Source organism: Erithacus rubecula, assembly GCF_903797595.1.
Source record: "Erithacus rubecula genome assembly, chromosome: 9".
NCBI classification, from domain to species: Eukaryota; Metazoa; Chordata; class Aves; order Passeriformes; family Muscicapidae; genus Erithacus; species Erithacus rubecula.
The window spans coordinates 19,548,762-19,573,473 of record NC_136660.1 but is presented as its reverse complement, the minus strand read 5'-3'; the positions used below and the strand labels follow the sequence as shown (position 1 = coordinate 19,573,473).

Genomic DNA, 24,712 nt, shown 5'->3' with positions numbered 1-24,712 from the left:
TGGGGACATTATACTTACCTAAGGAGTAATGGTATGCAAAAATACCAGACAGGAAGAAAAGCAGAACTTAAACTACAGGAAATGGTCAGGTAGGAAAAATCACCTGTTTTCACCTTGACAGAACAGCAGACAGTGAAGGATTGGATTGTTAAAACTACCTACTGCTTTTATCTGCATCAAATTACTTATGCCTGATTTGTAATTATTGAGGGGCCTAATCTTCACCAGGAAAGATTTGGAGCTTTCTGGTACTCTGATTTCTCTTATAGGCTTGTCTATGTTTTGTAGTAGTGGAGACATTCCTGACCTAGTCCTGGAACTGGTATCAGTGATACTCTGCCTGCTTAGCCATGTTAAGGACAATTGCATATTAGATTGCATGTAAAACCAGGCTAACACATCTCCATTTCCACTACATGAAGGAGTATCCACAAATGGTAGATGTTGCTTAACTGAGCAGAATAACAAAACAAGCTTTGACTTATCCACTTAGTACAAGATGCTCTTGAAACCACTGGTAAATTCTGCCTTACTTACAAATACTGCTCACAGAGCAAATTATACAGTATTAAAACAATGTGAGGGGAGATATAAATAAATATCCATGGGATGGAGAGGGGAAGAAAAACATTTAACTTGAACTTACTGGTGGCTCATCTCCAGTTCCCAGGACAAACATGCTGACTTTCATATAGCCTTTGGCTCCTGAATTTGTATCTTCAGGATCACTCAGCAAAAGCCATTTTCTCATGACTGCATGGCCTGAAATAAAGCAAACATCACCACCAGCCCCAGGAACAGACATTACAAAATGGCAGACATCATATCAGCTGTGAGCTATTTCAAAAGTATGCTTTATCCTAAATTACCCTAATTATTTAAAAAAATAATCCTGTCCTAAACAGGTCTAAATAGTGCCATCCAATACAAGAAATATGGTGTTAAACTATTTTGGCACACTAATTCAGGGACATAGTCATGACATATTTTTGCATTATTTTTCAAAGTTTAGGTATTTGATAAAAAAGGGGTTTGTACTTCATTGTGAATCCTCTGAAAAGAGTTATATATTGTTGGGTATTTTTAAGTTAATACTTAAAGCAGCAAACTTAAATAACTTCACACTAAGTTTCTTCTTTTACCTTAGAAATTCAATGAAATGTTTCAACTTGTAGTTTCAAGGAAAGAGGCTCTGAAGTAACCATTACTTACCAGGCTCATCATAAATATAGCCAATGTCAATCTGAAATAAAGATCAAAGGCATTACCTCTGAAGAAACACTAAAACAGAAGAAAGGTTGGGCAACTCCCCCCATGGTTTTAATGGGCAGTACTACATTGTTCTCTTGTCACAAACAGAAAACAGTTTACATAGAGTACTACTAGGAAGAGAATAAGAAAACACCTAACATGGAAAAATGTGGGATTTCAAATGGATAGAGCAGCCAAGAACAAAATGCAAGAAAAGATGTATTAGAACTAACACATGCAGTTATTTTCTTCTTTTCCTGGATCCCCACCTTTTCATTTACCAGAGACACAAGATGGGGCTGGCTTACTGCTTCTTGAACTCTCTATGCTCACTCATTATCTTATGTTCAGACAGGCTTTTCAGAACACTTCTGTTCCTTTGTTCCTGCTCAACATGTCATTCTTCAGTTCCAGAAGTGAAACTTGTTTGGTTTTTTTTTTTTTTTAATTAATAATATATTTTCTTCATTAAGAATATGACTGCTTCTTTCCCCAGTGTGTCAAACCTGGACAAGATTGCCTCATTCATTGTATCAGATTTTAAACAAGTTCAGGAATGCAAGTATGTTTGCTCATGGCAGTTGGGGCTAGTATTCCTTGCAGGTAAAGTCTGAAAGGGTGATTTTCTAGACAGAATTATCCTTGTGGTTTCCTGTTGGAATGCATGCCTGCAGGAACAAAAAGTAGCTGAGTGACATGCTGTCACCTGCTTAGTGACTAATCCAGCTTCCACAGAGCACTGACTGAATCACTAGAAATCACAAAGAAAATAAGCAGCGAAAAGCAAAAAGCAACCAGCTTTGTGGCAGAAAGTGTTTCATTTAGAAAAGAGCAGTCTTCCCTCTTTGCATATTTTTATAAAAAGCTGGTCTAGAGACCCAGTGAATTTATGCAGTACCAAATAAACAAGCAGAAAAGACAGCCAGAACTGATACTGGAAGTGTTGTAACAGTGGATCCCAGTGGCCATTACAATTGCCATGGGAATTTTTGGCAGGCAGATGTCTACTTCCCAGAGCTGATCACCACAAATCCAAATAAAGACCATCTCACTAATATCATCAGAACCACAGAAACTACTTTAAATATGTGAATTTTCCATCATCATTTTCATGTAACTTTTGACCAGAGAATGTGTATCTTTATGCCATCACACATATCACTATTCTGCCTGTTAGCTACCTAATATAATTATCTCTTCAAACCTTACCTCATTGCAGATAATCACCTGACCACAAAAGAAGAAAAAGTCATCTGGATGCAAATTAGAGAACATGGTATATAAACCACACAAATTTCTTTAACAATAGTCTTCTACTCAAATAAAAGAACCTGCTTACTAGTGCTTTGAGCAAATGGTAGCTTGAGAAGTAAGACATCATTTGGCCCCATGAAAAAGAAGTATAAATTATAACATATTAAACTAGTACTTAATAATGTTCTCCCATTTTATTTCATTTAGTCCAGATATGGAGCTTACTTCACACCCACCTTAAATTCACCCATTAGACAGTCTGCTCGTAGGGAGTGAGAGTCATACACCTAAAAAAGGCAAAGGAGCATGAAACAGGAATGTTCCTAAACACCTAAACAACCTGGTGAAATGGCCAGAAGCTGCTACAGGTATCCAGCAGCCTTGTGTGTGCACTGGTTTTTCTTACCCGAATGCTAACTGTTTCATCAAGCAGCTCCAGAGGAGTCATATGGACATTGTAGAAAAATATCTGTCAAGGTAAAAACAAACAAAAACCCCCTGTTTTAAAACTATTAATACATAATGACTTGAATATACAAAAGCATTGTTTTAAGAGGCATGCCTGGTAGAATACTTTTACCCTGCCTCCTTGCTGAACATATAATGGTTATTTAGTGCAGAATGAAAAACTGAATTTAGTAAATTGACTCAGTACAACACAGACAAGACAGCCACAACTTCAGTTTACAAACACTGTCAGGATAACTGTGCTGCAAACTTCCAGCAGACTCTTGCTCCTTGCTCTGCACTTTATATTTTTCTCAGGGGAACAACTTCAGAAACTATAAAGTTCACTTGCCAGAACACTAAATCCTGGTATAACTATCTCTGTTGTAGTTGTCAGAGGCCTTTTTTAGGGCTAGTGGTGATAGTGATAGCAATGATTTGAATTTTTGAAATTCAAGGTTATAGTGATAAATCTGATAGCTTGCTATCATGAAGATATATGTACTAGTTACTAGCTTGTTTTCGTAATGGATCATGCCTCACTAAGCCTGGTCTTTGATCCCAGCTATATTCCAGTCAGTATTTTATACAAAAAAATGGAAAGGTATGTAAACATGGTCCTTCCTGTTCCAGTTTTAGACTACTTTGGATAGTGAGACTGCCAAGGAATTGTTTAAATATAAGATGCAAACTACTTTCTGCCCACCCTAGATTTTCCCATGGCTTCATAAATCTTGGCTGCTACCTAGCTTAGTTTGAGTTTCAAAGTTTTATAAATTCCTTGGTCGTGCCTGTGTGTGTCAAACATGCTTGCCACACAGTTCCAAAATCTTCTGGATTTTCCACACATGCCCAGACAATGAGGGTTATCCTCAGAATTTTCTCTATTAACAATTCAGTTTTGCAACATTAGTTTTCCAGCTATGGGATCATTCTTGTGTCCCTTAGGTGGATTTGAATTCTCTCCTGTATTTCAGTGTGTTTGACATGCACACCCCCTATCTGTAAAATCTAGTTGTGGTTTTACAAATCATGGGCAGCAAGGCAGTGACATTTCCAGTTCTGTGGCAGTTCTATGGCATTGCACTGAGCACTCACCTGCACACACCATAGAGTTCTACAATGATTTCTAATTAATTTTTCCATGAGTTTTATAACCTGCACACAACTATTCAAAGTCACACAGCCAACTGCACCAAAGAAAATGTTCCATATGTCTCATATGAACTCTGGCTTCCTTCTAGATAGTTTTATCTGCTAGGACTGTCCATGACAGAGATGTGTTTAGTGATGTGAATACATAAAGGGACTGAGAATGGCATAACGCATGTTAGCCATAATTACTTATAAATTTTAGTAAATTATTATTAATCAGTCTTAAGGAAAATTGTATTTATTACTCTACATTTGATAGCCTCAACACTTCAGCTAGGGTGTTCTTACACTACTTACTTCATCAAAAAATGGGTTATTTCCTCTTTTGATTCTTGTCCGGTGTGTTTGACCACAAACATGAACTTTGACTACTGGTTTTATGTTATTTCCAGGCAACTGACGACCTTCAATGACTCTAACACGAATCTGAAAAATAAAATCAAATACTTGTAATTAATTCATTCTCTATATGATCTGTGATCCTGATCACAATTTCTTATTATACCACCAAAAACATTAGCCAACACCTGACAGATATGAACCAGACTTTGCAAGCTTAATTATGACGGTAACTAATTTTGCAAGACAAGTTAGGGTTAATTATTCCACTAGAGTTTTTTCTCTTGCCTTCACCATTTATTTTTAAGTTGCTGTAGCAGTTTGAAATCTGCACAACTATACCTTAAATAAGGTTCATCCCTATTTCATTGAGAGCAGTACAAAATCAGATATCTCAGTAACAGGAACATTTGAGGAATAATTTTGAAATACTGGCTTTCAAATAAAGGGGCTAATTATCTCTCTGGTGGATTAGATAAGCTGACATTAAATTAGGCTGTGTAAAAGGAGCAGTGTTATGCTCAGCAGAAAAAGGGAACATGCAATATTTAATAAATCTAATACCTGAAAATCTTGTGGTTTGTTAGAGAGGATTCTCCGTGTTTTCTTTCCTTTGGTGATGCGTTTAGCTAGCTGGGCTTCCTTTGTGCCACTTGGATTTGTTGGTGTGATGCCACCAACTGGACCATCCAATGCATCCTCATAACCTCCATCATCTTCTCCATCTCATATAGCAAAAAAAACAATGCAATTAATATACAAATAGCAAAGCTTGCTGTTAAAGTTACAGGGGTAAGAGTCTGATATCCAAGAGTTCCACTACATTTCTATTATTAGCTCACATCAACAATGTTTTTGCCAACTACATTCTTCCAACTCATTTTGAAAGTTAGTTGTTTCAGCCTATTTAAGAACAAGTTTATATCCTAACCAAACTAACTCCAGATCAGTCTCTCTTCTGGATGCAGTGTCTAATACAATTCCCATGCACTTTTAAAATCGATTGATTGAAGCAAAGTTGAGCTGTAATCATCCCCCAGCTACGTTCACAATTCACCATAAGGGATTCATTTTACTCCAACTGAATAAACATTGCTGTTGAATGAATCCTGCTATTTCCCATCAGTAAGACTAGGCTACAGGACAACATTGCTTTTTAGTTCAGAATCTTGAATGTATGAGTACATCTAGGGTCTGTCATCCAAAATAAAACTGAATTCTTCTCCACAACATTTCAGTGTGGAACAAGTTTGTCAGTAAGGCTCTTTGACTGTTCTGAAATCAGACAGTTCTACAACCACATGACACTACAATACTGAATCACACTCTGAGATTCCAGTATTGCAAAACAGGATCTATAAATATCTAGACCACAAAAGTGATCACTCCCTTGTGTTTCCAGGTTTCTTAACTGGACAGTGACTATGGGAAAATTTAGAAGAATGAGCAGTGTCTCTGGTTGTTGGCATTAACAGAATGTATACTAACTTCATAAATTACAGGCTGATGACCACTTTGTATAAAAATGTCCTTCATGGTCCTTGTAAGAGATGTATAAAACCAGAGAGACTGACATACTATGTATTTTACAAGCAGAAGACTTCCACTCACCTCTCTAACATCTCTCAAAATGCATTTTCCTGAATGGATCCATGCAGCTAATTGATCAAATATCCTAGCACTGAATTTTTAATTTCTGAAATTGACCTGTAGCTATTTCAGGAAAAGTGATTTCATTTAATGGGAAATTGGTATTTACAATAACTAACTAAGGTGTGTTTGATAATTCACACTGAAATAATTTTCATGCAGTTGCTGAATACTAAAAAACTGCCATTTTGAATTTTATCTGTGTATGACAATTCAAAAACATTTTAAAAGCTATCAAAATAATCTCACAAAAGTGATAGAAGACTCCTGATTTCAATTATTTCCTTCTTGCGTTATCTATCACCAAGTAATAGTTAAACTGATTTACTTCTCAAACACAAAACATTTATTAAACTTCCTTCTTTCTGCACAAACAGCCTTGATATTAGGCTTATTATTTTTCAATCAACTGCAAAGATTTGTTATTTCATAGTTCTTTTAAGAGTCTGGAAAACCAAGTCTCAAAAATACTCTCAGCAAAAGCCTGGTTGATATGATATATAGAGAGATCAAATAATATTCCCTGCTGATCACAGTATTTCATTGGTTAGTCAAATATCAACCCAATATAAAACAGTGTCTTCCAAACCTTAATTGTTCTAAAAGGGAAAAGAACTTTCATTAATTCAAGAAAATCTTTTCACAAATCTCCCTGACATTGAAAGTAATATATGGGACTTCTCTGCTTTTTGGTCAGCCCTAGAATTGCAGCAGATAACTGCTCTTTCCTTGAATATTCAGAAACCTTTCTTTTATACAAAAAAGCCATTTTGAAAAGTTTTTAGGCAAATAGAGAAAATGATACTAAAATCCACTTTATGTCAGGAAATGTGAATTTTTTTCTTACCTTCTGAATCATACTTAATTTCTATAAAATCACTACCTGGCAGTCTTGACATGCTTGCTTCTGGTGAACAGCACTGCTGAATCACTTTCTTGCTTTACCTTAAACACCTCCTAGAGCTTTTAATAATGTTCTGAGAAAAGGTTGAAATACCTTCCTGTGCACTGGTCCCTCCTGGATCAGTTGGATTTGCAGGTCCAGCTGGTGGCTCATACCCTACTACCAAATCAATGGTTGCCTGTAGAGAAATACAGTTTTTTATGTAGCTCACAGTATTTACAGCAGCTGATTTAAAGCATTAAGTTGTTCCAACACTGTGCATTAACAGTTAACTATTTATGGGCACAATAGTTTTATGAAGGTTCAGCTAGTAGTAAATTCATAAACTATTATTAAGCTATATATATATGCATAGGAACAATAAAGATTACATAATTTGCAGCTAATGGACTAGGTTCTAAAATAATATCTAACAAATGGAATTGCTGTGTTTGTATGTAGAAAAATCTGTGACAATACAAGCATGTAAAATGTTGTACAAATGTTCACTTGAGTTCCATGATATTCATGGCAGACAAGGTGACATCCTAAATTTGCAGACAGAAAAACAAAGGCAGTAGAGAAATAACACTATCTCATCAACAACCTAACAAGTCTGGACCAAAAGTAAAATTTCCTATCTGGCTTCTCTAATTGCTTGTTCATATCTCCATCCTGGAAGAAAAACACTACGTCATTTTCCATTCCAATTATAGAATTGTCTTTTTTGTGCTTGACTGTGGTTTTGGATTATTGAACAAACCATTATTATTCCTAATTGCCAGAGTAACATGAGGAGTCAGCAAAAAAAGCCCAACCCTGTGACCAACTAATCATGATATTAAACTGCAGCTGATGAGAGACTGGAATTTCTCTCTTATTGAAGTGTACTAGAATGCAGAATGAAGTGCCTCAACAGCTACACTGCACAAACACAGTAAGGTTCCAGGTTCCAAAAACTACTTAATTAATAACTAGGCACATTTAAATCTAAACATGTGCTAAATCAAGTTAAGCAGGTTCTTGTGTAACTTTGTGAAGGGAGCTGGCAGTGAACATGTGTACAACCATGTGCTTTCCAGAACCAGTGCTATGACACAGGTAGCTGCTTCAAAGCATAAAGATGCATAGAGAACTTGGAAAATGCACTTTTTCAACATCAGGCTGATTTCCATATATACTCTGTGGCCCATAATATTTATAGCACATATATACAAATACCTAATATATACAGAGAAAATAAAATTGTATAGACATATACATATATATGTTTGGTTATAAATTCCCTCTTTCTGAAGCTTTGCTAGAAATTTACAAGAATTAAATTGATATTAGCCCTACTGCTGGAGCATTTTGACCAAGAATACAGAAGAACAAGAAAATGTAAGTCACTCACTCCAGTTTCTTGTCCCCTTTCATTCAGCAGAGGTATGAGTTTGAAGGGAAAAGATCTACTTTGGTTACCTACAAGATCTTTAAGTGCTACGGATGCACGGCCAATTAATCTGAAATTAAATAAAAATCATTATTAGAATGCAAGTATACACCAAACAGAGGTTGCCATTTTTCTTCTGCTAGCATCTGTTAGTTAACCAAGTAACTCCAGCCATGACTTGAAAACTCAAAGCACAACAAAAGACCATTGCAAATGTCATGTAATTATTGTGTACTGCTAATTTTTAATTTCTGTTTCATTACACTCAAATGTGTTATATATGTGATTCGTGCTAATTAAACTGTAACTATATTAACAAAATTGTTGCTTTATAATCAATAGAAAAATTGTATTTAGTTGTTGCAAAGCAAAAAATATAATGGAAATGGTTAAACAAAGCAGATGGAATTTGAATTATTTAAAAACTGGATTTGTCACGCTTCAAATCTATATGTGAAATTAAAAGAACCTCTTAACCAGGAAGAAAAGTTACAGGGTATTTTAGGAATCTTATTTACAAAAGAAGAGGGAGAAATAATTAGACAGTCAAGAATACAAGCTCAAACTAAAGATCATCAGAGGCCAAAACAGAGGCAGAATATAAGGGATTTTGGGTGGATAATTATCCAAGAAATTCAGGGAGCAGTGCCCAAGGGACCAAACACTGTAGGGAAAGCCATAAGTGAAAAACACAGAAAAGATGAATCCCCAATAAAATAGCTAAAAAGACTAAGAAAGAATTTGCAATTATGCTCAGACATAGACTCTGATTCAGCAGCAAGGCAGGTCCTTCAAAAAATACAATTTGTAACTAAGTCTTGGAAAGACATCAGGAAAAAGCTGAAAAAATTAGAAAATTGGAAGGATAGGGGACTTCAGGACTTGTTAAGGGAAGCACAAAAAGTATATTTTAGAAGAGATAAGAAAATACAGAAAAAGAAAAGCCAAAATTCTAATTGCAGCAGTTCAGAAAACACAAGCAATCACAAACACAGAGATATTGAAGTAAGAAGAAACAGTTTGGCTAAGAATGAAGCAGAAAGGGTTGTCCTAAGAGAAAACAACAGTGTAATGACAACTTTTCAGGAGGCAGAAACACAAAATGAAACACCATACTTGACTTTAGCAGAGGTAGAAGCTATTAAAGAGCTAGGAGCAACTCTGACAGAAGGAGAATGGATTCTGCCCTACAGTAAAAAAGTAGTACCAAAACCTTTTGCCCATAAGATCCTAAGCAACATTGGAAAACAAGCATATTTTGTGAGCACTTTTTAAAATTTTGTAAGTGTATAGGAATATTTGAAATTGGAAGACCAATTACTCAAGGATGCCTCACATATCAAAAAGTGAACAAAAAATGTGCTAAGAAGTGCTTCCTTTAGAGGCAGTTGAACAGTATTTAGGCCAAACAGCCTATAGGAAAAAAGAAAAAAAATCCAAGTTAATTTTATCAAATTATCCAAAATAAACAGATGGAAATATCTGCTAGCTATAGTAGATTAATTAACTTAGTAAGTAAAAGCATTTCCTGTGGTTTGGGCTACAGCTCAAAGAGTAGGCAAAATTTTGTTAAAGATTTAAGTTAATGTAGGTTATTAATTTAGATTATAAGGACCAAGTCCCACTCTGAAACTGGGATCTCACCATATGAAATGTTTTATGGACTGCCTTACCCTCAAGGCAAGACAATAGATCCCTCACTAGCCGGGGACAAAACCATTTAAAGGTATGTTACAACCGCTGTAAATAATTTGAAAGAATTAAAAGAAAAAGGCATTTTAGCTCAAACAACTTCTCTTGATTCTCCAATACATTCTATTCGACCAGGTGTTAATAATATTCTGGAAAAGAAAAAGTTTAGAACCCTGACTGAGGGGGGAGGGACCATTTCTGGATCTTTTAACCACAGAAGCAGCAGTTTGAACAGAAAAAAAAAAAAAAAAAAAAAAAAAAAAAGAAAAAGCTGAACACATGCTTCATGGGTAAGAGGACCAATATAAAACAAAGATTGGAAAATTAGGTCTCCTGGTGTCAAAATAAAAGTAAAATTGAAAAAAACTTTAAAATAAATTAAGACATTTTCATTTAAGTTTAAAAACATATAAAATTGTAATAAATTCACGATAAGGCTAAAAAGAGTATTTAGTGCCCAAAGATTACAGTCTATATAAAATTGGCATAAAACCACTGTACCTTGAGATCAAAAGGGGGATGTAGTTTTATATATATATGTGTGCTGAAAAATGTTATTTTGTAGCATTACTGTTTGAAACATCAATTTAAAATGTGTTGGTGTTCTTTATGGCAGCCACATCTCTAACCTAAAAGATGTTAAAAATAGAAATTATTTTTTGCCAATTTTTGAAAATAATCTTCTGTATAACTTTCAACAACCATGTCACTTATTTCCACCATTGAATTCTTACTGGTAAACTAAAGAATATAAAATTTTCTTTCCCTACACAGATTTGCAAACTCTCTGGTGAGAAGTAGTGAATATAAACTAGGTACAAGAGCTGATGTACTACACAGAAAGAGACACAAATCCTGACTCATCCATGTCTTTGGTAATGAAAACAGTGAAACAGAACAAATGCAATCAATGTGCTTACTAAAGAATCACAAAATTTCATCTTCTTGTCCATACTCTGCATTTTGAAATAGGTCCATCTTTTCACTTCTAAATCCTCAGAATGTTTCTAATGGTTCAAGAGTGGTCTACCAAAGGAAGGTTTCAAAGGGACCTGACATGTGGCAGACTCTTCTGAGCTACTTCTGCCGACTTTGTCACTCCCACTCTCTCTCAGAAAGATGGAAACTGCATGTACTTTTAACCCAAGAGACTACTTTTAGTTTAGGCAACATTTCTTAGTGTGATACGGTCTCATGGCACTGTATTTAATTCCCATGGTATGTACTAACAGTTTACTCCCATACTGAAGTGGATTACTGGAATAACTGAGATTTTTTTTCAAGAAAAGAAACCAAGAACATTTTACCCTGTAAATATTTCAAAGAACATGCACTACAAATAAAATACCAGCTTTGCAGTCAAATTAGAAAAAAGATTTGTGCACAGAGAATTTAACTGAGGTCCCCTGAAGTTACAGAGCTTTTTCATGGAGTAGCTGAGGATGCAAGGGTATTTTTTGACATGAAGCAAGGGCACTATTATAGCTACTCCTGAATACCGTGTCAAGAGAACTTAATTATTTTTTTGCAAAGTACATTAGGATACCTAGGTACAAAACATCAATTTCCTGCAAATATACCTTCCAGATATTACATATAACAACTTCTGTTTAGCTGCAGAAACTTATGTATTTTGAGGTGCCTTAGAAGGGGAAAAACCCAGCAAGACTACCCATAAGAAGCTAGGCCAAATCTGATTCTAGAAAAAGAAAATATTTTCCTATGCACATCTGTAAAAAATTTATGTAGACTTGACCTTTTGATTTGATATGAGCTGGAGTGACTTAACTTCAAAAGCATCATCAACTTAGAAGACACCCAAAGTAATCTCAAATCATCAGGATGAATATTTTAGCAACCACACCCTCCTATCTGGTGACATTAACTCAAGAACTGCTGTTTACCTGTAGTGCTTTTGAAATTTTCCACTGTACATTTCCATTTCTGCATCCTCATCTGCCCTGTACAAATGATAACTGCATACATTTGAATGCATAGTGACCATTTTAAAAATAGTGATCACCTTCAGCAGACTGAAGAAGGAATCAGTTACAAAGACTTCTTGCCTGCAACCAGCTGCCTCTGTATACTGCCCCTATATCTATATCCTTTATTTTCCCCTCCTTTAGCAGGCTGGGCAAAAACAGTCTCCAGTCTTTTTCCACTCTAACAAGACTGAGAAATTCAATATTCAGTCTATAAACTATCTTAGTCCACTTTTAGACTTTAGCCAAATTCTAAGCTTTAGTCACTATTCTGCCTTTCCCAAGGTCATCCTGTTCACTGGATTTGGTGTTTCACCCCTCCCTTATCAGACCCACAGAAGTGATGAGGCAGGAAGGAATCACTCATGTTCATCCAGTCCAGTGCCTCTGGTCAAGCTTAGTCAGCTAGAACAGGTTCCCCATGACTATGCCCAGTCTGGTTTTGATCATACAGCTACTCAACAACTGAAGTAATACATTCCAAAGTAACATGGAATGCCTCAAAGTCATCCTTTGGTATCATCTTTGCCACTTTTGTACAAGTCTGAGAGAAAGCCTTTTTTCTGATATGCTTCTCTTGGTCTCTAACCTTTGGGCTGTCAGCTAAGTCAGATCTCAGGAGCTGTTGAGAGATCATACCATTACCAGTTCATTGATGTTTGGCGCTTTGCTTGCAAGGTTTGCTCTTGTTCTTTCCTCTGATAGGTAACTAGACTCCTGGCTCTCTGCATGGCTACTGTGAAGTTGCTGGGTTCCTCTGAACTCTGAAGACTTTTTACCTTCAGGCAGGATTGTGTGATCTCCACCTGAAGCCATGACTTAGAAGATGACAAGGAATCCTTTCCATCTAGCACAGCTGAAATTACTTCCTACCACCTCTTTCATTGTCAAAGGACACTGTTCTTTGCTGCACCTATTTCAGCTTTCTTCCTCCTGCCTGAGAAGATCAACATTTGCCCCTTTAATTCCAGATCACACTAGTCACACTTGTCTCTTGTCCCACCATCAAGTGGGACAGTTTCTGCTACTGCAATAGCTTAATGCATTCCTTTGACCTTTTGTTCATCAGCTGTTTTAGTAGAAGAGTAAAGCAAATGAGTATCGTTTCTTAAATGTTTAAGTACCTTTTTGGCCATCCCTAAGACTTCCACAGGTATAGTGCCCAATCAGTCTGGTCTCTTAAACGTTTCCAGCTTTGCAGGAGTAAAGCAAAAACCCTGCCTTGCCAGAAGCAGTTTAAACTTTCTGGTCTACCACTGGAGACGACACCAAAAATAAATGCAAAGTCCCTACTCAAAAGCTGCTTTTGAACCTTACCAGGCCTATGACAGTTTCCCCACAGTGATCAAAGCAAAATACCTAGTTTTATAAGCATGAAATCAATGAACTACTGATGACCAACTGCTAAAAAGTGAGTTGCATTTGTGCCAAAGCTAATTAATCCGTTAGTGCTGTGGTTAGCACTTCCTGTTAGCTGCCTAAATAACCAAGTGAAGTGAAACTTCACACCCATGTCTGGATCAGGAAGTGCTAACTCGCAGTACCATTATTCCTCTTGGTCTGAAAGTAGCAATCCATACTAAATTCTTTAGCCTATCATGTCCTCCCTCTAGCTGCTTACATGCTACTTCCACAGGAAGTTTTAAACTTTAAAAAAGGTTTAAATTACTCAAGGGTTAAGCATTTAAATTCTTTTCATTTACTTTTAAGAGTTTATTTTGGCAGAAGTTTATATTTATGATTCACATCAGCAAACTTGATGCTATGCTGTAGTTATAATTACTATACTTAACTTTTCTTTTTCAGTGGGTACATTTCATTATAGAGTATGCTACAAAACCCAACACCCACCTTCTGTTATTCCTTCTATGTTTAATTATTTTTACTAAGAAAAACCTCTATTTTATCTTTAGTTATTTGATAATACTCTTTGAAAGAACAAACTTTAGAAAAGAAATAAAACACAAATACTGTTTTGAACAGAGAAGAAAAGTCCAAAACTGAATCTTAAACTGTCTAGATCTTGGATACAATGGATGCAAGGAAATCCTGCAACTACGTACAGTCACACTGATGTGGAAAAGAATCCACACGAAAGAACACAGCTGTAGGAGGATTTAAACAATCTGGAAATTATTTAACTATGAGAAATCCTTAGTAATGAATAAATCATTTGCTGCACTGTTCATTTGTAGCCACGTTTTTCTTTTAGAGCAAAGGGTGTGCCCAATCTGTTTTTCCTGTCTCACTAGGTTACTAACTACACAAAGGGCATGGGGAAACAGATAATCCCAGCTCATTCTCCTAACTTCACAGGGACAACTGACATTTCTCTGGAGTTTTTGGGATTTTTTTAACTGCATAAAGATTTGTGTTCTGAGAATTTGAAATCTTTCTACAAACAGTATTAGATATAATAGAAAACAGATGTGTCCTCTTTTCAAACAACTTTATGCCGGAAAATCTAACTAAGCATGAATCATACAAGTTCTCTGGTTTATTCCTAAGATGTTCTATCTGTATACAGTGGTTTGCTTTATTTATCTTTTTCAATTATTGTGACTTTTCACCATGAAGAGCACTCATTAACCGATCTGCAAAAGTTTAGCAATCCTGCAAAAGAAGCAGTAAATTTTCTCTCCAGGAAAACAAAGAAATGGAAAAATATCCAAATGTTCTTTCAGGCTTAATTTACAGAAACATACCAAAGCAATGAGTTCAGTGCCTTGGCACAGTGTAAAAGCAGAAAAACATCCACTGTACTCCTCCTCCTGCATGTTTAAAAACAGACTGGATAAACAGTAATACCAGCTTTTAGGAGCTGGAACAAATCATGTCTTACATTGCAATCTTCTGCTCTGTTGTTCCAGAGGGTAGTACAGGTTCTGTAGTCACCTCTTGGGCATAGGAACAGACAGGTCTCTGGAACTAGTCAGGACTGAGAGTGTGTGGAACAGCAGAGTGTGTATGGGCCAGGAGCTTTGTGAGTGAGCAGCCAGAGAGGGAGGCTGGGCTGCGAAACACTGCTCTGCTTCTGGCCTATAGACACACAGTAGCAGAACATTTGAGCATAAGTTGTCACTACCTTGAATGCAACAACAGCTTATTTTCCTCCAGAAGAAAGAAAATAAAGCCAAAGACATGGTGTAGGTTCTTTTCATTGCTTGCTCTCAGGCAACAGAGGCCCCTAGACATATTCTTTACACTCAAAAACTAAACCCAAATTCAATCTAGATTTTAATATAAAATATATAAAAACATTAACCTCTAAAGGGAAAACTGTTGATTTCATCTTAAATTCCTCTTCACTTAGACACCCAATACACCTCCCAAGTTAATGGGTCTACTTGTGAATGTCAAAGCAAACTCTGGGTTTCTTAAACTGTGATTAAAATAGTTCTCAGTAGTAAGAACCTTAGATAGGCATTGTACTCCACTTTTCCAATCCTGAACTAGCTTGCAGACAAACTATGGGAGTGTTATTTGCACACTCTTCCACTTAGCACTGTTTTGAAATGCAGCAGCACTTCAGACATGTATCTAACTATAGACTTTTTCTTAAGTATTAAAAGAGGATACTGTGAAAAGTAGCAAATCTATGACAGGGTAGTCCTAAATCTCTCTCCAACTCAATAAATAGAATCAGTAACTCCACAGAAATACAGGTTATGCATACATGCCCTTGGTAGGTGAGAAACATATTCCATATTCCTTCCTTTCATGCATTCTTTCATCTAAATGTGAATGTTCATAAATATCAAATCTCTTCTATTGTTACAGTGCTTTGTGTCTTTAAAAGAACTACAAGATGCTATTTCCTATTACCATGTTACAATAAGGATGCCTGCTCATGTGTTTCTCACTTCTCATCCCCTTATCCTGTTTCCCTGCCAATATCCCTTCCAAACACATCAGACACTGCCCATATGAGGATATTATTAAGGACCTGTTTTCAAAAAGAACAACATTTCCAAGAGAACAGTGTTTCAAAAACACTGAAGATGTTAGTCTGGCTTTGGTATGAACAATTCTGTGCATAAATCCGAGCAAAACAAACAGGCATTTGCACAAGCTGGGGGTTAAGAGTTACAAATATGAGTCTAGATTTTATTTACAAATACAATTTGAAGAAAACCAACCACATGACTGCCTAACTTTGAACCCATGTACAGAATGAAACATTTTAGGTGCTTCAGATAATCAGTTTCCTTTCTTTTCTGATGCATTACGAAATTCTGATTACCAATAAGCTTTCCTATCTCAAGTTTTGAGATTTCCCTAAAGTCAGAGGCATGCAATATATCCCTGCCTAACTGACCTGCAGGAATCTCAAGAATGAGAGACCTGAGGGCACTGGCTTGATTCACAGTGATTTTACGACAGAGCTGTTAGAGTATTGCAAAAACCAGAATCCACATGTTGGGAGGAGGCAGAGGGTAGTAAAGAAAAGCTAACAATGGAATTGGGCTACTATGAGTAAACATGAATGTTTGCCTAACACACATGAGGTCTGCCATGAAAAAAAGAAGACGACATGATGATACTTCCTTTCAGAATAGCAACTGGGAACACTACTTGGCATTGACAGAAAAGAGAGAGCACAGCAAACAGCAGTGATCAGTTCCATTTCCCCTTGTACTTCTGTATTGAAAATTGTGTTTAATACTGGGCTGGGACTGGGTAGGGAGAAGAAGGAACATACTTGTTTTGTCCAATTGTTTCAAAATCCTTCACAATAATTGTTAGAGAAGATGAATTATCCAGAGCAATTCCTTTCAAGTCAAATTCAACAATCTGAATAACAACAAAAAAAATTAATCAAACCCAAATTATAATGACAAGTTAAGTAAAATTAACAGCAGACTAGCATATAGAACAAAATCATTCAGAAATAAATTTTGCATTTACTGAGAGACCAAATCCAGCTTACATTTGCAAAAGTAATGTAAAAAAGGTTCATAGCATGTATATGATTTGCTAATTACAGCAATAATGGCACAATTAAATTGTTTAATAGCAAGCCATTGTTGCTTCTGCAGTTCCACTTCCTCATACAAACACATTGTCTTGTCATTCATAATATCTGATATTAATCCCCTTCAATACTGTCTGAACACGTTGCTATTGAATTTAAACATATAGTTGTGACTTCCCTTTCTTTATAATTCTAATTACAAAATGTAAGAAAAATCTTTAATTTATTGTTGTAAAAAAACACTGCCAAGAAAACATTTTCCCCAAGAAAAGTATTACTGAAGATGCAATATAAGACTAGGCCTACAAATAAACCATGAGGACATTCAATACATAATTCCTTTTAATTCTGCATGGTTTTTCCTGGTACATAATAAATTATCCCATTATGCTCCCATACATGTGGCTAAACCATGGCTGAGTATCATTTTGATCAAAAGAAAGTGGAAAAAAAAAACAGGCCACAAGCACATCAGTTATCCATTTAATTTTACATTAACACAATTCTGATGAATTCCAGTATATGGTGCAAGATGAATCCATTCACCTGCACTTACTAACACTTTGAAAGAACACACAGCACTAGATCCTCTTTCCAACAACATGCTCAGCTGTTGAAACTGACTTAATGACCTTACAAGCATTGTTTTAAAATGTGCAAGGATTTATTTTTTTAACAAATTACCTCATTCCAAACCGGATTGAGTTCATTTTCAATTTTCTTTGTTTTCTTTTTTTCATCTGCAAATACAAACAAAGGGCGATTATTTGTTTTTGCTGAAGCACTACAAAGATATAATAGTTTTTCCTTTCACTTTTCTAAAGAAAGCTTGAACTTTCAACCAAATGTTCCAATTTTTTTATCTCTTCCAGAAGTTGCATATCTTACAATCAAGAAGACCCCTGGGAAATTTTAGTAGTTGAGGCTTTTTACTGTTTCATTTAAGCATAGCTAGATGCATTTCCAAAAGCAAAACAAATATTTAGGTTTTGCAACCTTTTACGACCCCTAGCTTCACCTTCAATAATCATTAAAAAAAACCAGACTAAAAGACTTGAAGATATCAAACCAAACAGTAACTTCTAAGTGACAGCAGTAAAGTACTACTTTTGAAAGTAGTAAAGAAAATGTGTTACATATTTTCCATATTTCAGTTAAAAAATATGTTTGAATGTTTAGCTCTGGGATAAAATCACATGAAAAAAACATATTAAGAAGATATGCTTACAATGTCAACACTTTCTGGTTTAAATGAGCAAATATTAGAAGAAATACACATGCATGTAAGAGGAAATGCAATCCTTCCTGAAAAAATGGTTTCCAGAGATGCAGATGACTTCACTGAAATTACTGTTGCCTAAAAATGACAAAAATTGCAAATTTTCTTTACTTCATGGTAAAATTTGCATTCGGGCAAGATACAAATGATGAGAACGTGGGGTGTGGTGCAAATTAAACATAGCTTGGCATTATTTTTCCTGTTCAGTTACAATACATGGATACAGCTCCTCAATGGAGGATGTCTTTTGACACTCAGAAGCACAAAAGAGCACAGACAAACACATAGCTCTTTAAAGAGAGATTGCATATATTAGTGATAAAAAACCAAGCATATTTGAGTACAGGGTATAAAGCTGCTGCTGATCTCCAAAATGCACAGTCACCACAAGAAGTCCAAACTTCAGACACACTCCACATCTTTAAAGAATCCAGTAAAAAAAAAAAAAGTGTTTTTGTTATTTGAAGTTATGGCTGTACTTAACCTGGAAAATGTTGCAAAGGTCTAGGAAGCAAGAGTAAAGATATGCCAAATGGGCAAGTTCATATACTCACTAGTCAGGCTGCTGACTGTGGTGGCTCTTTTTATTGGATGAGAGTGGGATGTACTGAAAAAGTCAGCCCATGCTGCAAATTACAAGAACTGACTCCCATTTATGTAACAGGAATTGTCTACAATTCACACAGGATATTGACTCATGTTGCAGGACAAAGGAAAGAGCTTTCATAACATGCCATACTGTGGCCTGACATTTTGCAGAACAAAGCACTAATTAACAAGCTAGTGAGAGAAATTCAATTTTATGCTATCTAATAGGAGGCAAAGCATTTTCAAAACTGGGTATCCCAGAATATCTGGGGTTGGGCACTGATACTCCAAGTTCCTCTAGAAGTTGGGAGATGAAAATGTTTTCACAGCCAGTGGGAAAAAAGGGAACAGCTACAGCTGTTTGTAAGGAGGATAGTAAATTACAGACCTGATTCTGATAGAACTAGTGGATAAAAGTCCTATGATCCCTACCTAAACTAAAATGTAACTCCCTAAGGTGAGTCCTGGCTTGAACAACAGTCAGAACAATTCTTGAGAAGGTGATAAATTTTCCACTCTGAATTATCCATGTTCACAAACGCAAGATTTATATTTCGACTAATATGCATATTCCAGATCACACTGAGAAAAAGAAAAACCTTTTTCTGTTATGCATCTGTGTGAAAGATTGATGAAAAAACACTGGGAAGAACAGCTTACATTGGGTTTTAGTTGTAATTTTAGTCAGAGTGTGACATTCACACTCCTCAAGGAAATAGTTTGAATATATTCTCGTCTCTTTACTGACTTCCTTTTCATTTCACTTTTATCAGTATTTTAATGGGCGGTGGTGGTATTTGTTTTTAAGCTCTTGCCAAAGCTCTTTCTTCTTCCAATCAAAAATCCCTGCTGCCAAGCAGGGTGAGGTGGATTGCTCAGTTATTCCAGGAGCTCACAAAAGTTTCAGGTCCTCAGGCTGTTTTTTCCTCTGCTGGTAATGATTGCAGCTATAGCAACCAAGACTAAACCACATCAGGACAAATTGTGCAACAGGGCCAGTCTCCATTTTTAGTGTGGCCCTACCACAAAACAAGAAATCATTGTGGATACAGGTAGAACACTCCGTATTCGTTTCTTTTAAAACTAACTACAGTGACTGTGGCACTGTAGAAAGAGTCACTATTTGCTTTATCTTGATGAAGGCATTATACTACCTTATATTATAACATGCTACTTAATATTCTCAGGTGGAAGTAACTATAATCGGAATTTAGTGGCTCAGTGTCCAAAAAAAATTAAGATGACCTATCTAAATAATAACTGTTCCATCATTAAAAAGATTACACTATAGCATAACATTTAATTTTTCCATCTTATTTTTTTTCTATTATAATTAGCATTTTAATCAACATGAGCAGGTGGGGAATACCAGAAGCAAACATTATTTTTTACAACAGTCCTAAGTCTAAGATTCAAGAGAGAATCACATTTCAGTTAACTAAGTATCCCATAAAACTTTTCTCATGGTGGCAGCAACTGCAGGATCAAATGGGTAGACCTCCAAAACCCTGGAAATTAAATTTAGATTATTCAATTATCTGCAAAACAGAAAATTTATATCTAGTGAATAATTACACTCTAAAATTATTTACACACTGAAATATAAACTAAAATAGATTCGAACTACTGCAGGCCTGCTGAAAAGCTCTTAGATTAAGCACAAGTGGAATCAAGTTGGATCAATCAAATTAAATGCCATTTCACCTCAGCTTTTACTGCTTAAAGTGGAATGAGACAGCCAAAACAAATTATCAAAGCTCTAAATATCCTAGCATTGACTGCACATACAAGCAATTGAATCAATTTTTACATGCTGAGATGAGAATCTAACAAACCAAAGCAATTATACTGATTTAATCATTATCACTTAGTGTCAGTTTAGCAAGTGGCTAAAAAAACCAGTTTTCTATATCAATTTGACCAATGAATTGTCTCATGCTGAGTGACAAACTCAGAATTCTGCAAGAACAGCACCCAGTTCCAGATAGCGATATTCATTTGCTCTCAGGGTGTAGTTCTCTTTGAACTATGAGCTGTTCCTAAAGTAAATAAAAGTTCCATCCCATTGGACTTGACAAAAATGTGTATAAAACAAGGGGGGAAATGCTTGCACAAAACTCCTCTATTATATCAGAACAGAAACAGCTGCCTATTTCCTCCTAATATGCAGCTAACTACATCACTGTAACAATTATATTAATTGCCTAGTTAATATAATGAAATGATGAAATAGATTAAATCTACTCTATTCATAGATTAAACCATATTAACTTAGATGTCTTAACATATAAAACATTTGCAGTTACTTTCATACTAACAACTGCAGGATCATGAGCTTTTTCTTCTCAGCATGGCTGTAAAGGTTTGAGACTGAAATACTGTGTTTCCATGGGAGGCTTAAATTTACTGAACCTGACATTAGCAACAGTCATATAAATTAAAATTTAAACAAATTAATGTTCTAATGAAATGCCACCTTCCACAGCAATCTTCTGACAAATGACTGCTGCTCACTAAGCCTACCAAGAATACTCCAGTGTCAAACAAGAACATGCAAATGTGCTGCAGGGCCATGGCCATAGCCCTGCAAATGCTTGAGTTTTTCTCAGTCTAGCACTCTCAAATGTTGTTTTTTTTTATGTCCCCCAGGATGTACACTGGGTAGGGACTAAAGTTAAAGATTAATGCCCTTTGACATAATATTCCCCAAATAAGACTGTTTTCCTATCTCTATACATTACCAGGGTGAGGGGGGAACCAGCAGTGTATATAAAAAACATCTATAAACATAAACAGTGAGAAATCAAACATATTTCAGATATGACTCAACACCCTTGCACTTGGTAACCAGGCACTCCACTTACAAATTAAATCAGAGCTGCTAAATAGCTGCGAAAAGCCTGGTATTTTCTGTTCCACCTGAATCACTCTGGACAGGAAGCAAAATTCAGACTCTTGGTATGTACTAAAATCACATAAATAGAATGGCAGGCTAATGAGAAATTAAATATCCTACTAAAACCTGTCACAATTATGAAGCTGACACTGGTTAGGCATGCTTAGGAATATTAAAAATCCCAATTATATTACATAAAGACTAAATAGAAATTAATTCCTTTAATGCCTGTTGTCCAGTTCCTGTGTCTGGATAACTGAAGGACTGAATAACAAACTCAGCAATGAAGAAAATCTATAATTTATATTTAGTAGATAAAAACTAACTGCATTAGAGCACATAGAAAGAAAAAAAGGAAAAACTGGCAGCAACTGGAAAGCAAAGAAAGACAAGGAACTGGAAAGAGAAAATTCCCTTTTTGCAGAGTAAGTAAAATAATACTTTAAGAATTATGAAGTTCCAAAGCTACTGAGACAGGCTCTGCCACTTGTTCTAACAGACAGGGTGGTTAAAAAAAACCAACAAACCAAACCTTGAAAAAAAGGAGGAAACTAAAGGAAATGGAACGATTTTACATCATTCTGATGCTGAAATAAATGTATCTGAAAATCTGTTATTTTCAAAGTTAAGGTTCTTCACATGAAGTGTCTTCTCCTTTTCCAGCCTACACTTGTCATGATTTCAGATTTGGTTTCAAAAGATGACAAAGTCCTGCAAAGATTTTTCACACTTTAAAATACATTTGGATTTCAGTGCACAGTTAGGAAACCAGGTCAGCAGGAGGTAAGACACCTGTGTTTGTCACAGTTTGCATTGATGTATTACATGACCCAAAATTGCTTAAAGGTTTTGGCACCTTAAAGATAAATCAATACTAGAAATTCCTGTAGTTTAGCCAAGTGAGGTAATGATGGCAACACGTAAAGTATACTGTAAAACACAAATAGCTTTACATATAAATGCTAATTTTATCACACTCTTCTTCTCCTCCCATATATAACTGATGAGCAACGAAAGTGAAAAATACAGTTTCCTTCCAAAAGCTTGTAATTATATAAATTCAACAGGCAAAATTTTGATGTGGAATTCTATTTGGGAAAAAAACCCCACCACCACCAAAAAATCCCAAACCAAACTAAAAATCAAACACCTTAAGAAATAGTACTCCTGTTTTTCAATATACTATTTGTAACAACAATAAATCATAATTTTATTGTATGTGTGTGACAGTGAGCAATGCCTGTTTAAAGTAATCAAGACAGGAATGATTTTTCAGATGGAAAACAAGGTAATCTTCAATATCAGAAGTAAAACTAGGTTCATTTACATAATTAGATTTCTTTTTAAAGCAACAGGCTAATCCTTTGGAAAAGCTTGTAAAATGTGGATCCTGAAACAGAAGTACAGCTGGTCAGAACAGACCAATGCACTCCACCCAGTTCAAACTTCATTCAGGTAACTCCTGTCTTAATTAAAAAGTCTTCCCCAAAATGACATCAGATGTCATTTCAGGAAAATAAGTTTTCCCAGATTTTCAAATACTTAAAAAGGGCATTATCTTTTAAGATCTTTTTCCCTAACTACATTTCTTACAGTTTTGCTTACCTTTAAAAATAACAGAAACGATAGGATCTGGTTTCCCAAATTTGGTTTTAGGGATATTGGTAGCAGATTCCACAATCACCCGAAGCATTGTTTGCCGTCTTTGCCTAAATGCTGACTACTACCGAAGGAATTAAATCTTCAGTTTCACAGTCCTTAACTTCTGGACTGAAATGCTAGCAGGAAGAGGAGGAAGGGAATGACTGGTTTACAGCAAAGGAGGTCTATGGGTGGATCTATGACGGACTAGCTACTCAAAGCTCTGGGAAAAAAGAGTCCTGTAAATTGACACCAGCTTCTGTCTTGCTGTACGGAAAGAGCTCTCGCTAGTGAAATCTTGTAACAGAAAGGGCACGCTGCAAAAACTTGCGTTTATTGTTGCTGCTTTTATTCTTAAACTGATAAATCTCTCGTCAAAAACTAAGGCAAGAATAAGGATTAAGCGACATGAACATTAAGCACGACTCTAGAACTCAAGCTAAATAAACCACGTCTGCCTCTCAGTATATCAAGGTAGGAAATTTCACGATAGCTTATATTTCCCTCTAATTTTTAGAACTTCATTGTTCGCAAATGCTTTTGGTTTGTCTCCGTGCCAGCCTAGTCACAAACTGGCGATGATCCCAAAAACAGTGTAAGCTCTCCCCCTCCTGTTGTGTTCTGGAACGACACTGCAGCTTCCTCGTGGAACATCCTGGATATAATAGATTTCTTGAGGAATTATTGAAATATGTATCCATAACTTTTATCCATAATTTTAAATGTATTACGAAAATGCGTGCAAAAAATAAATTAAAAGTGACTAGACCCTCTCTATTGTTTTGAGGCATATGAATGTTTTGTCTTAGCACAAACACGTGCACATTCCCTTCGATAACATGAATCATGTAGCACTAACATCACAAGCACAGGAGCTCTAAGCTCCCCGTGCTCAGCCTTAGTTTTTCTCAGCTGTGAACAGGTGTAAAAACCCGAGAGGTTCCCGCTGCCGCTGCCACACGTGTCCCCGTGTCCCCAAGGAGAGAAGGGAAGCCAGCAAGATGGAGCAAAACGAGTCACAAGTGAGCGCAGTTCAGCCTAGTTTTTACATGGCCACGCGAGACCTATGCTAGCTTAATTTGTAAAAATATTAATTTGGGGTAGATTAAGACATTTCCTGGAGAAGAAAAACCACACGTGTTCAGGGAGGAACGAGGACACAGACACGGAAGAGACAGCACCCTGCGGGTCCCGCAGACCCGTCCCGAGCCGGGGCGCACCGCTCCGCCCTCCCGCACCCGC

General features: G+C 36.1%; 1 protein-coding gene across 6 annotated transcripts in view; it reads right to left on the bottom strand.

Annotated features, from left to right (window-relative positions):
* The window catches only part of MYOF (myoferlin), a 63,828-nt gene extending 40,163 nt beyond the window's left edge, over positions 1–23,665 (bottom strand). For 4 of the 6 annotated variants that reach the window (XM_079312383.1, XM_079312385.1, XM_079312384.1 and 1 more), the window contains exons 1-11: positions 23,435–23,663; positions 17,751–17,806; positions 16,794–16,885; positions 8,376–8,484; positions 7,094–7,178; positions 5,011–5,171; positions 4,405–4,533; positions 2,912–2,974; positions 2,742–2,792; positions 1,213–1,243; positions 647–762 (exon numbers count right to left, since the gene is read on the bottom strand). In XM_079312383.1, the coding sequence (XP_079168509.1) occupies positions 647–762; positions 1,213–1,243; positions 2,742–2,792; positions 2,912–2,974; positions 4,405–4,533; positions 5,011–5,171; positions 7,094–7,178; positions 8,376–8,484; positions 16,794–16,885; positions 17,751–17,806; positions 23,435–23,522 (981 nt within the window). In that variant the 5' untranslated portion in view covers positions 23,523–23,663. Of the gene's footprint in view, positions 1–646; positions 763–1,212; positions 1,244–2,741; positions 2,793–2,911; positions 2,975–4,404; positions 4,534–5,010; positions 5,172–7,093; positions 7,179–8,375; positions 8,485–16,793; positions 16,886–17,750; positions 17,807–23,434 lie in introns of those variants that run through there. The other 2 variants (XR_013775104.1, XM_079312387.1) reach the window with 2 other exon arrangements.
* Between the last annotated feature and the right edge of the window lie 1,047 nt (positions 23,666–24,712).